Source organism: Endocarpon pusillum, assembly GCF_000464535.1.
Source record: "Endocarpon pusillum Z07020 unplaced genomic scaffold C734253, whole genome shotgun sequence".
NCBI classification, from domain to species: Eukaryota; Fungi; Ascomycota; class Eurotiomycetes; order Verrucariales; family Verrucariaceae; genus Endocarpon; species Endocarpon pusillum.
Window position 1 is genome coordinate 243,886 of NW_006913602.1, and position 13,436 is coordinate 257,321.

Consider the following 13,436-nt stretch of genomic DNA (forward strand, 5'->3'; position numbering starts at 1 on the left):
CAGAACTAACGACACTTTATCTTCGGATTGTGAGAAGCTCTAATGCATCAATAAGTCGTTGAATACTCCGTATTCCGAAAGTTGATATGCAGTACTTCCAGGCATTGAAACATTAGGCGGGAAATTTCATCGCAAGCGCTTTCCGGTGTTCCCATACTACTCTCAGGCACCATTTACTGACAATCAACCTCGGCAGCAAGCATAACTTTCTCCCACACATTCCACGACCTACTGTGCTAAAGGGATCAATTTATTGAGTCACTCCACAACCATGAGTTGCGTCTTTTTGAGAAAGGTGGATACTCCGTTCCGTCCCCTAGGCCCCTGGTCGCTGCTGCTCCGGTCAGGGATCAAAAAGTGTGTCTGAGGCAGATGACAGGAGCAATCAAACGTCAATTTGCTAAATGGCTGCGGCCAATGCGGAGAAACTTTGTTCTTTACTCAGAGCTATCAAGACCAATTTCATTTGTGTAACTCACAAGTATATCTCCTTTGGGTCTGCTCCAACATTCTATTTCCTCTGTCATACCTAGCAGTCATCAGTGTTGTCCAGAAAGTGGTTGAATTCCATGCTTCTTGTTATGGTTCCTATCGGAGCTTGAACCCCTGTCGAACTATTCGGCGCACCAGTGGAACCTTTATACTACTAATCGGTCATGATGTTGTGGAATGATGTTCTGTTGTACGCGTCCAAAAGCAATTACAAACACACAAATACTCATGACTATAGGTACATGCTTTGTGATTTCTCTCTATCACAGCTTGTAAGAGCAACGGGTTTCAATGTGCTGTCACGACAGAGCAACGATGTGAACAGTTTTATCGCCAGGCAAAGCCCAATTGCTTTGCAGGGAATTCTCAACAACATAGGTGCGAATGGGTCATTGGTCGAGGGAGCCTCTTCTGGGATTGTCGTCGCATCCCCAAGTACGCAGGATCCAAACTACTTCTATACTTGGACACGAGATTCCGCTCTGACCATCAAATTCCTCATTGATTCCTACATCCAGGGCAACCAAGGTCTTGGCTCTCTCATACAGGAGTACATTTTGGCTCAGGGCAGGCTTCAAACTGTGGATAATCTTTCAGGCACATTCGCATCCGGCCAGGGTCTTGGGGAGCCCAAATATTACACCAATGAAACTGCTTTCGAAGGAGAATGGGGCCGGCCGCAGCGAGACGGCCCAGCTCTACGCGCAATTGCTCTGATTGCATATTCCAAAGCCATCGTGGCTGCTAGCAGTGACAACAATGCAACCGTGCATGATGTGATCTGGCCTATTGTGTCTAACGACCTCAGCTACGTTGCTCAGTACTGGAATCAGACAGGGTTCGATCTGTGGGAGGAAGTGAATGGCTCATCCTTCTTCACAACCGCTGTACAATACCGAGCCCTTGTTGAGGGTGCTAACTTCGCCCAATCGGTAGGCGAGACTTGTGATGGCTGTGACTCGCAAGCGCCCAATACTCTTTGCTTCCTCCAGAACTATTGGAACGGCACATCTATCGTCAGTAACATCAATTTACAAGGAGATTATCAACGCAGTGGCCTGGATTGTAACTCTATTTTGACTTCCATCCACATGTACGACCCTGAAGGAGGCTGCACAGACTCGACCTTCCAGCCATGCTCTTCTCGAGCGTTGGCGAATCATAAAGCGGTTGTCGACTCCTTCCGTAACGTATATACCATCAACTCGAACTTGGGACCTGGTGAAGCAGCCGCTGTTGGCCGATATACAGAGGACAGGTATTATGAGGGTAACCCATGGTATCTTTGCACATTAGCGGCGGCAGAACAGCTCTACTCGGCAATCCATCAGTGGAACGCCACCGGCAGCATCACTGTAGACAACCTGAATGCAGGATTTTTCAGTGACCTCGGCACAAACACAACGAATGGCAATTACGCTTCGAACTCTCCTGAATTTGCAACTCTCACAACAGCTGTTCGAGATTATGCTGATGGTTTCGTCGCTGTCGTGCAGGAATATACACCTGAAAATGGGTCGTTAGCAGAACAGTTCTCTCGTGAGAACGGCACAGCGGTGTCTGCTCGAGACCTGACGTGGTCATACGCGAGCTTCTTGACCATGGAGTTTGCGCGCAATAGCACGCTGCCGCAATCCTGGGGTGAGGCTGCTGCAAATACTGTGCCCAACTCCTGTCAGGCGTCTAGCTCGAATGGAACCTACATAGAGCCGACGGCAACAAGTTTTCCCAACGTTGCTGGCATTGTGACTCCAAATGGATCTGCTTCAGGGTCTGGGATGGCTGGGTCGACCAGCTCGGCTGCTGCCAACAGAGCCACACCCTTCTTGAGATGGTAGACTTAGCTGATCGGCGAGTATCAATCGACTAGTGTTCAACGTATTTGGTGTTGTAGCGTTGAACTGATGGGGTCTGTTCATCCCTTTAATGCTTCTATGAATTGCCCAGTATGATCATCTGGATCACACCACTAAGACAAAAGATAATCGCATCGCCTTCCAATGAATTGAGTTGATTAAGCTCAAATCGCGCTGCGGATGGCATGTAATAGACATGCTTTTACTCCCGTTGATTGTACTTAGAATTGGGTGTGGTGGGGGAAGTTTCGGCCCTTCGGCCCATGAGCACACGCCATCCTGCATCCTTCATAGAACATGAGATCCGTCTTTACTCACCTACCTTTCACAGCATGGCCCCCGATAGAGGCTCCTCACAGAGTGGACCAAGCGATGATTCCCACGAGTACTCAGCTCTCGAGCATGAGGTTGCAAGCCATGGAACAGCGCAATACTGCGAGACTGATCTGTCTAGAAGGAAATCGCCTACCCTGACCAAGACCCGCAGTGACCTTGGATGCTATGCGCGCAATTTAGCTGTATCGAAATCTGCCACAGATGCCACAAACTTCACCTTCCGAGGTACCTTGGTTGGCCTGGTCATTGGTGTCATCATCTGCTTCTCCAACACCTATTTCGGACTCCAGACTGGCTGGGTATCTGGAATGGCTATGCCGGCTTCACTGATTGGGTTCGGATTCTTTAAAACCATCTCGAAGCACCTTACTCTACCATTTACGCCTGTGGAGAATGTGCTTGTCCAGACCGTGGCTGGAGCTGTTGGAACTATGCCTCTTGGCTGTGGCTTTGTGGGCGTGATACCTGCTCTTGAATTTCTGCTCAAGAAAAGAGAAGGCGCACCTATTGAGTTGGGTATAGGCAGGTTGATGCTTTGGAGCTTGGGAATCTGTCTCTTTGGGGTGGTCTTTGCTGTACCATTGAGAAAAGAAGTCATAATCAGAGAGAAGCTCAAGTTCCCAAGCGGCACTGCAACGGCGTTGATGATTGGAGTAATACATGGGGCAACCAAGGGAGCACAGGACAATGAGATCGAAACTGCAGGTACCGAGGAGGTTCATGCTTTGCTCCAGGAAGACTACGAGATCGAGGAATCAGACCATACCATATCCAAGAAGAACTCGGAGTATGACCATAAATCAGATTGGAAAGCACAGATTCGACTTCTGCTCATTGCTTTCGCCGGCTCAGCATTATATACCCTGTTCCAGTATTTCGTTCCCTCCGTTCGCCACATCCCTATCTTTGGCACGACGCTGGCATCTGCTTGGCTTTGGACACTGAATCCTTCGCCTGCCTATGTAGGTCAGGGGGTAATAATGGGACCTGCTACCACAGTACATATGCTGCTTGGGGCCATCATTGGTTGGGGCATTCTCAGCCCACTTGCAAAGAATCGAGGATATGCTCCTGGAAAGACCTCTGATTGGGAACACGGCAGCAAAGGCTGGATTGTGTGGGTGAGTCTTGCCATCATGCTCGCAGATGCCATCATCAACATGGCCTGGCTAGTCCTCAAGCCGTTAGTGCACCACGCTCCAGCCTGGAGTCGCAGCTTTAAGGACCATTCTGCCAATTCCAGATCGTGGAAAGAATTGTTCTTAGGACCAGCATACAGAGGCTACATGAGAGTGGGGACGGGGGATCCATCAGCGCTCAGGAACCAGCGACCGTCCCCTGGCAAAACGCCCTCTGACGGGATGCCATCTGTGCTAGCTGACGACGCTCCACCTCATCACCTCATTTCCACAAAGACTATCACGATATTACTGCCCTTGACGTTAATCTTCTGTGTTCTCTGTATTCAGCTAACCTTCGGCTCTTATATATCAATTTCATTAACACTTCTGTCGACCGTCATCGCCATGCTTCTTTCCATCATGGGTGTCCGTGCTCTTGGCGAAACAGACCTTAATCCAGTTTCGGGTATCTCAAAGCTCACGCAATTATTCTTTGCGCTTGTTGTGCCTCCAAAGTCGTCCAAACACCACGACCATGCCATTATTATCAATCTCATTGCAGGAGCGGTCTCCGAAAGTGGTGCACTCCAGGCCGGTGACATGCTGCAGGATCTTAAGGCAGGTCACCTCATTGGCGCAAGTCCCAAAGCGCAGTTCTATGGCCAGGTCATTGGGAGTGTCGTTGGCGCAATCGTCTCTGCGGCCGTGTACAAACTCTACGTTTCGGTCTACGCCGTACCTGGAGAGATGTTCCAGGTACCGACGGCATATGTTTGGGTTTTCACTGCTCGACTAGTTACTGGTCAGGGTCTACCTCCAATGGCGTGGCAATTTGCTCTTGGCGCTGGTGTCATCTTTGTGGCCCTGACATCCTTGCGCATATATCTTTCAGAGCAAGATGAAGCAAGCTCGCTACGAAGCGTACATCCGTATGTGCCGGGTGGTATAGCCGTTGCGGTCGGCATGTACAACACTCCAAGCTTCACACTGGCGCGGACTGTGGGCGGATTGATCAACTGGTGGTGGGTACGGCGTTCTGAGGGAGAAGGGGAGACGAGGGTCATTGTTTTGGCTAGTGGCCTGATATTGGGAGAGGGAGTTGTCAGCATTATAAATCTTGTGTTAGCAAGTATGCATGTACCGCACCTGTGATATTAGAATAATGAGTCTGGAACTTTAAGATTCTGTTCAAAGAGGCACCTGTTACTTGAAGACTTCCAGCACATTTATGCTCACATTTCTGGCTCGACTTGACCGCAGCAAAAGTCACTGTAATAACCCCCGCACGTCATTTCCCCAATGGGGCTTGACGCTAAAACAGGAACCAAATGCTCCCCTGCTCACTGCTAGTTAGTTAAGTCATCTGTCTTCCTTGAACTATTCTGCGTAGTAAACGCAACAGCCCTCCCCAGCACGGTCCTTGATCTGGATGTCTCCTTGGTTTGAAGATCCATCATGGCGTTTAATTCTCCCTCTCCGACTTCACCAACAATGCATGGACGTTCTCCTCCCCAGCCTATCTCAAAAAGAGACAGGAAGCGCAACCAGCAGATGGCGCAGTTCCAGGATCTCAGTAACGACTTTAAGGAGAACCGAAGCGCATACTTCCATAAACAGATCGTCGCTCTTCAACACGATATGAACTTGATCACTCAAGCCGATCCTTATAATCCCGAGCCGCTGGACGACTCGCCTGAAGCAATTACCGGCCTCGTTGAGGTTGCAGCTGCGGGAACACCATATCAATCAGAAATGTCATCGCTTGCAGGCAAATGGTACTCTGAATTTGTTCAAGAGATCAATCAGGCAAAGGAGGCACGGGACATTGAACTTACGCAACTTATGGTAGGTTTCGTGTATCTGGGGCCTCCGGTGTCGTGTCGCTCACTATAGGATAGAACGAACACCAGGAGCGTCTTGACAGGATCAAGCATGAATGCGATTATCGATTACACCTCGCGGCAACCGAGTGCGACTACCTAGCAGACACCCTTCGACAACGACTCGTACAGCAGCTCTCCTCCCGCAAACAGAGATTGATGAGAGAGAAAGAACAACTCGACATTGCAGACACAAACACGCTCCTTCTACATCCGAGCCAGTTCAGCATCACCAATCCGTCTAGCCCAGGCAGTGGTGGCCAGACAAATCGAAAGACCCGGCATGCTAGACACAGGATTGACATGGAGGAGTTAGGGAATGGACTGGCAGGAGAAGGGCTCAACAAACGAAAGCGGAAAGCACTGGACGATGAGCCTGGGTCTCCGGCCAGAGATGGAATTTCAACGCCAGCTGAAAGAGCCAAAGCAAAGATACAGGCGCACCAGACTGCTCCTCTCTACTCGATCAATAGTCTTTTCACGGAGAAGGAGCTCAATCTCCAATCACACCAAGCGCATATCGCTACACGCCACTTTTTTTCCACCTCCAAATCCGGAATACAGACTAACGGCGCAGATATACGCACCAAGGAGCAAGATTTTGGTCAGACGTCGGGTTCTGGTGACGACTCGAATCCAGACGATGAAGACGGCCTAGCAGCGCCCGAGATGGAAAGGACAGCAAGTCAGAACTTCCACGTCACCCGATCCACACGCAACATTGGCGGTCAGACTCGTCTGGACATCCTGAGTGATGTGGCAATCGCGAATCGGCCGCAGCTCCCATATGCTACCCTGCACAACTATCAGCCAAGAAATGGCGCAGCGCTCCCAGCTGTCAGCCAACTGATTCAAGAAGAGGTGGAGGAAGATCAGGAGAAGCTGCGGGCTGTGTTCAACGAGCCATCTGGTTTTATGGACGAGAAAATGGTTGATGAAGCGCTCAAACCAGCATCGCATACGAGGAGTACCCTGGCTCCTGATTGGCCAGCATATCTGGATGTACACTTGGTAGACATGAACAGAGGCGTGCAGTAGCAACTCAAAAGAATTCGGAGACTTAGATCGCATCTTTCAAAATCCCGTAACCTGTAAAGTGGAGAAGAACCAAGGCTTGTACCCCTTACCACACCAATTTTTGCACTACCGTATGATGTTAGTGGGTCTGGTTTTGGAGGGTATGGTTGATGGCATCATGCTGGCTACCCAACCCCAAAGTAGCTGGGAGTCAAGCCTCGAAAAGGAATATTCTACTTAACTCGCAGCGTCACATGGCCAAGCTCCCCCCTCCCCCCTCCCGAGACTCCCAGGCCTTTGTGCGACTCCTACTCACGTCAACAATCCCAGCGCCCTGCAAGAACAAGTAAATGATCTTTGCAACACACCGTCACACATGCACAAATCCAAAGGGAGCTTCGGAGCTTCGTATCTGCAACCTTGAGGCAGCTGATGTGTTACAAGCTTGACGTCGAATGGCACAGACTTACGCTCATAAGGGTTCCCACTCCCTGGGGACAACCTTGCGTCCCATCATTCATCCTCGCAAGAATCTTCTCTCCGCCGTCTGTGCCTTTCTTTCTGTCGCCATGATAGTCCCTTTACTGAACCTTCTCCTTACTTCGAGCTCTTTCATACGTCCTCTGCTTGCTCAGGCTTCGTCGGCCTCAGTTTCCCTTGCCGCTACTGCTACCTCGTCCTCCCCTTTCACTTTGCATACGTTGAGCGCGGAGAACATCACTGCGACCTTCATTCCATACGGAGCGCGTCTCACGTCTTTACTGGTACCCGATAGGTCCGGAGCAGACCAAGATATTGCTGTAGGCTACGATGATCCAGCTCAATACGCTGTAGATTCAGCGACCAACCATACGTACTTCGGGACTATCGTCGGGCGCTATGGCAACCGCATCAGGAATGGCACCTTTGCGCTTGATGGGGAGACGTTCGACATTCCAACGAACGAGCACGATGGAGCAAATACCCTCCATGGAGGCCTCATAGGCTACGACCAGCGCAATTGGACCGTGACATCGCAGTCGGACACCAGCATCACGTTTACTCTTCTGGATAGTGCCTTTGAAGGATTTCCGGGTTCTGTCATCACACATGCAACCTACACAGTCAGCTCGGCGGTTTCAGGCGCACTTGGAGAAAGAAACCCTCGCCTGACCGTGACAACTGTGTCCGTTGCACTAGACGAGGCCACACCCATTATGCTTGTTCCCCATTTCTACTGGAACCTGGGCGCTTTCACCACGCCGACGATCTTAGACGACCAAACCTTGTGGATGCCATACTCGGACCGGTACGTTGAGGTTGACAGCATTCTGGTTCCGACAGGCGCGTTAGGTACCGTTGCTGCAAGGTCAGTACTCGACTTCACTTCACCAAAGACAGTCGGCCGAGACCTAGCAAGCGCCCCCGGCCTCTGCGGCGAGGGCTGCACCGGCTACGACAACACATTCATCCTCGATCGTCCTCGGGGCACCGGTGCTGAGGCCGCAAGCTTTCCCATACTATCGTTGTGGTCAATGACAACTGGAATCAGGATGGACGTGTCCACCAACCAGCAAGGTCTACAGATCTATAGCTGCAACGGCCAGAACGGGACTATCCCTGTCAAGCAAAGTCAAGTGCAGAGGAATACGCATGTTTATGGAGGGGGCACGAAGTTTGTGGAGCGGCATGGCTGTCTGGTCGTGGAAACCCAGGGCTGGATCGATGCCATTAATCATCCCGAATGGGGGAATAGCGAATACTGGATCTACTCGCCGGAGACTGGACCTGCTGTCAATTATGCAACCTATGATTTCTCCGTCATCTGAAAAGTGTCGACCGCTCATTGTTTTTCCAGCGTTGTTTCAGGTTACTAGGTAAGGTCAGTGTGGGAAACTGTGGGAAACTGTGGGAAAGTGCAGTGGGGAAACTCTCCCCACCGAAGCAACCAATTGGAAGCTGGCTGGGAGCAACGCACTTAAATAGCTTCCGTTGTACCCGACCCAACTCTTGGCATGTCAACAAACATTGAACTGACTCGATGAAGGAGCATGTACAGTAATTACCAAGTCCACAGAGCTCGCCCTTCGAACGTCTGATGCTGCGTGCTGGCACGATCAGGCTCTTACTCCTGTGCAGCATCTCCCTTGCCGCCTTCACAGCTATATTCCGCCCAAGAGTCGAGTCACAATCGTTCAGCCATTCAAAGCATTTCCATATTATTGCCTAGCAGTTGACATAGAAGCATGACGGCCTCTACCTATTTTGCGCGCTCTCCATCCCTACGGCTAGACGATGATGACCTCTTCAGCTCCCCCGATCCTCTCGCCACATCAATCAATGATGAGAATAGCTTTTACAGTGCATCCGCTGTCAGACGTCCCAAGCCTTCGCCCAGGAAACACCGCACAACGAAAGTTCTGCAAGACATTACACTATCAACCCCTCAGAAAGCCCGCAGAACATCGATAGAGTCATCACAATCTCCAGCGCACTATCAGAGCAAGCAGTTCCTTAGCCCCTGGAAGATAAGAGTCACGGTAGAAGCTGAACCAGAGGAGCCAGTATTACATGGAGTCAAGAGCAGATCAAAGGCTACCATTGCTCCACCGCGCGACACTCCTTCGCCCATCAAACAATCAGGAGGTAGGAGGAGAAATAGAAGCGATTCGAGGAAGTCTGGGTGCGGAAGAATGACGACTGGGTCACCATCCAGACTTGCGCACAAGGCTTCTGGAGCAGACCAAAGCCGCTTGACGGATTTGGATACGGCTTTCCTTGACGATAATGAAAAGGAGACTATCAGGCCAAAGAGGAAGCAGGGAAACCGGAAGACAAGAACCGTTAGTCGCCTTGCCAATCAGGATACGGTCTCGTGCATTGCAAAATCAGAGGAAGACCCTGGATCAGTGCAGCCTTCCAGCAACAGTGGTGATAGTGTTGCAATCTCAGAAGTGGGCCCGGATTCGAAGGCTGCTCTTCCACACAAGGCGGAATCACCAGAGCTCAGAGAACTTGATTTCAATCGCATATCTATCCGGAGTCGTAGTGAGCCACCAAAGACTGCTGTGGTTAAGAAGTCAAAGAATACTGTTGCCAACCATGAGAAGCATCCTACCTTGGCCCACGGGGCTGCGATGTATTCCTCTGCGATGGAGGATGCAAAACGACATGTATCAGGGTCAAGCGCAATCACATACCCAACTCCAGATGCTTCTGTTCAGGACGAATTGGAAGCGCATGCACCATCCAATGACGCAACAGAAGAGCGTGTTGAGTTTGACACGGTTCTCGAGAGTGAAGGTTTCACAATGATAGACCTTGAGTCACTGCCATCTGCACGACAGTTTGTCACAAGCCCGGACAATTCACAACATCGGCAAACAGAACCAGCACCAAATACTCAGAACACAGTGGAGCTAGAACCACCGAGATCAGTAACATACCCGGTCCTCGCACCCCCAGATTCACTTAGTCTGCCGTCTTCTCCTTCGAGCATTCTGAGAACGAACGAGCCGCCACCGACACCAATACCCTCATACCTGGCTCCCCCCGAAGAAGGGGAATCTGATCTTTCATCCACAGTGCCATCACCTTCACCGGCTGCATTGTTGCAGCATGTCCTATCTCGAAAAGAGAATCGACTTGCTCAATCTCTTCTACGCCACACCCACACACCCCTTGCTTCTGCTAAATCTTCGCCAAAACTTCCATCACCACCAAACCAAGCTCAAAAAGTCAGTCAGCTTGTCAACGAAGAACGCAGCAAATCGACTCCACCACGGCTCGGACAGGTGGTAAGAGCCGGCATTGCTCTTCAAGGCCTACTCTCACCAAAGGTCAGAAAACCCTCTCTACAACCTTCGCCAATTTTGAACATTGTGGACATGGGACAACGCAGTGCTTCCACTCCTATAGAACGACTTGATGATCTTTTCGTGGGATTTGACTCTAGCACTCGCCGCGAGCTTCGGGCTGGCCTGAGATTTGGCGAGGAGTTAGCCAAAAGACAGAGACTGACTTCATCATCAGCCTCCTCTTCCAGTCGAGGGGCAGTGCCACAGCGCAACCAGCATGGCTGGCCGGAAAAGGATGCAGCATGTAGAGGACCAACAGCGGTGGAATGCACACCAGTGAGCTGTAGTGACCCTACAGCCGCGGAAGCAATCTTTTGCGAGAACAGAGATCTCCCAACCTCGCAGGGCCTGCCAATAGCACAGAAAACCGCAACACCTTTCGATGCAAACCAGACTGTTGGAAGCATTTTCTATCTAGATTCAGAAGCTCGAGAACATCGCTGGCAATCGGAACGCGAGGCCGTCAGCCGGCAGATCGAAAATGCAAATGCAAGCCAAGTTATCGTCATCGATAGCGATGAGGAGGAGGACATCCCCTCGGCAAAGCGCAGAGCCTCGGTAGCCCAATCGAGTCCCACAAAGAGCATCATCAGTGAGGCTGAGGAAGACATCTGGTTAGCTGAAGCAGAAGATGCTCAAAACTCTTCTCGACATATTGCCGAGGATCCTTTTCCAGAGGCAGAGCAAGTTCGACAGCGCGAGAGAGCCAAGGAGGTCGTTTCAAAGCCCCGGCGTAGTCTAATACCAAGCCCTTGGAAGAGAGGAGAAGATGTGGATAGCTCCTTCACGGTTGATGGTGATGTAAGCGGCATGTTCTGGCAGCAACCAAAAGCCAAAGAAAGGATCCGCTCGTTCCGCCGCCTATCATCAAATTTGGATGGAGAAGACGCGCCGAGACGCAAGTTCGATACCGGAAGGATGATTGGTGAATCGTCATCAAAAGAGGAAGACACTTGTACGGTTGCAGAAGGGATGTCATATCAGCCTCTTCAGGAGACCTTGGAGCATAGCATTGGGGAGCAGTCTTTTTCCAACAACGAAACCGAAGCTTTCGAGCATGAAGAAGACCTGGCAGGCAAAGAGAATTTTGACGCTGAGATCGTCGAGCATAGACGCGACTTCGTAGATGACGAGAGATTTGAACCTAACATGGAGGTGGAAGCTCCCTCGGAATATGGTGCAGAGCCATCCGAGGAGTCATCCATTCCGCCGCAGCCTATTATGATCCCGGTCAACTTCAACGACACAACCGACACCAGCATACAGTCCGAAGATCATGTGCAGGACGTCGCAGGGATTGAACCTCCGCCTTCCTCTTCATGTCGTCCTGTGACGCCTCGTTCTGCGATGAAGGGCTCCCGAGCCAGTCTCAGTATCAGAGAGGAGTCTGTTTCGCCGACACCGCGTAAGGTTATGTTCTCTAGGCACTCACTTTGTCTCGACGATAATGGCATGGAGACAAGTATGCAAGTGCGTGGGGGTTCGCTTAGCCCGGACACGTCAATAGAGTCCAGCGATGCGAATCAATATGAGGTCGGAAATCCAGCTGTGGAGATCGAGGCAAATGGGCGGGAGGCGGAGCAGAACCAACATACGAGTGATGCTGATGCGAAAGCACCTCAACAGGCTGCGTCGACATTGTGGTTCAGCAGACTGACAGGTTGGGGATCGAAAGCACCTTCCGCGACATGCTCGGCGTCTGGCCCGAAACGCACACCTCAGCAGCAATTACAGGGCTCCTCAAAACTCGGGCACGCTATTAGCAAGACTCAATGGGAACCCAGCAAGACCGCTCTCCCCTCGACCAGCGTCAGAACGTCTAGCGCCATTTCTATCGCATCGGTTCCGTCCTCCTCCTACGCCTCCGACTGCAAAATCCTACCCAGTCCCTCAACCCTCCCCGTGTCTGGCTACTTCAGTGATGACCACTACAAGCATCTGCACATCCTCTATCTCAAATCCTTGAAGCCCACCTTCACCCGGCCCAGCTCCATCCGCCCCACCCTGAAGGGATACATTGGACAGAAATGTTACAGCAAAGATGGAGAATTTGCTTGGGAGTTCACGGGACAGGAAGCAGAAGTAATTGAAAGATGGATGAGGAGTTTTGAGGGGAGGGGGGCAAATGAGGTTGTTAGCGGGTGGGGTGATGGTTATGCAGAGGGGAGATATCGGAAGATTGGGTGGGATGAATGGGATCTTTGTATGAGGCTGTTCAGTATTGTGGCTGGAAGGGAGGTTAGGAAGGAGTTGAAGGAGAAGCAAAACAAGGCATGTTCCAAGACATGATAAGGTGAGCAAGAAAAGAAGAAATGAGGTCGTTGTTAGCGGTGCTTGTGATCTCTGATGTCAGTCTCTGCATCTTGTAACTGTCTATCTTGTGGAGATGGCGTGGGTTGTTCGACAAGGGGGAGCCCATCCTTCCTTGATGAGGAACCCCCTTACTACCACCCATACTGTTTATCCGGGTACCTATTGAGTCCATTCCATGATCATGCACTAAGTACTGCCATCATTCGGATGGCCAAACCCAAGCTTGCTAACCGTGAGTAACTAATTGAACGACACATCAACGGCTAGACTGTCATCAAATCAACCACCAGAACGACGACCCTGCTACGATGCTGTATGTAAGGTTGCTTCAGTGTTTCCAAAACCAGTTGCATTGCTTGAAGATGTGCTGGAATGTCTTACTCCACTGGTGTTAACCTCATGGTTTGCTGGATGCTAGCACTGGACTTGCAGCATGCGATGCTACCATCAGCAGCCTCTTACTGTAAGTATCTGAAGGTTCTCACTAACGATTCCGCCCCATGCACAAGATGTAGCGGACATCAAAGCGGTAGAGACATCTGATGTACTTGGACTGGCATGTCAGGCGTTTTGGTTCGTTTTCAC

General features: G+C 50.9%; 5 protein-coding genes across 5 annotated transcripts; all 5 read left to right on the forward strand.

Annotated features, from left to right (window-relative positions):
- Nucleotides 1–659: 659 nt before the first annotated feature.
- On the forward strand, nucleotides 660–2,330 carry EPUS_00083 (Glucoamylase; the record flags this gene model as incomplete). Its single annotated transcript, XM_007789113.1, has 1 exon — nucleotides 660–2,330. The coding sequence occupies one exon, from the start codon at nucleotides 660–662 to the stop codon at nucleotides 2,328–2,330; it is 1,671 nt and encodes a 556-aa protein (XP_007787303.1).
- A 350-nt stretch (nucleotides 2,331–2,680) lies between these two features.
- On the forward strand, nucleotides 2,681–4,957 carry EPUS_00084 (uncharacterized protein; the record flags this gene model as incomplete). The annotated part of the gene is made up of 1 exon (XM_007789114.1): nucleotides 2,681–4,957. One exon carries the CDS (start codon nucleotides 2,681–2,683, stop codon nucleotides 4,955–4,957), a length of 2,277 nt encoding a protein of 758 aa, XP_007787304.1.
- A 303-nt stretch (nucleotides 4,958–5,260) lies between these two features.
- On the forward strand, nucleotides 5,261–6,723 carry EPUS_00085 (uncharacterized protein; the record flags this gene model as incomplete). The annotated part of the gene is made up of 2 exons (XM_007789115.1): nucleotides 5,261–5,650; nucleotides 5,704–6,723. 2 exons carry the CDS (start codon nucleotides 5,261–5,263, stop codon nucleotides 6,721–6,723), a joined length of 1,410 nt encoding a protein of 469 aa, XP_007787305.1.
- A 548-nt stretch (nucleotides 6,724–7,271) lies between these two features.
- EPUS_00086 (uncharacterized protein) lies at nucleotides 7,272–8,510 on the forward strand (the record flags this gene model as incomplete). Its single annotated transcript, XM_007789116.1, has 1 exon — nucleotides 7,272–8,510. The coding sequence occupies one exon, from the start codon at nucleotides 7,272–7,274 to the stop codon at nucleotides 8,508–8,510; it is 1,239 nt and encodes a 412-aa protein (XP_007787306.1).
- A 417-nt stretch (nucleotides 8,511–8,927) lies between these two features.
- Nucleotides 8,928–12,827, forward strand: EPUS_00087 (uncharacterized protein; the record flags this gene model as incomplete). Its single annotated transcript, XM_007789117.1, has 1 exon — nucleotides 8,928–12,827. The coding sequence occupies one exon, from the start codon at nucleotides 8,928–8,930 to the stop codon at nucleotides 12,825–12,827; it is 3,900 nt and encodes a 1,299-aa protein (XP_007787307.1).
- Between the last annotated feature and the right edge of the window lie 609 nt (nucleotides 12,828–13,436).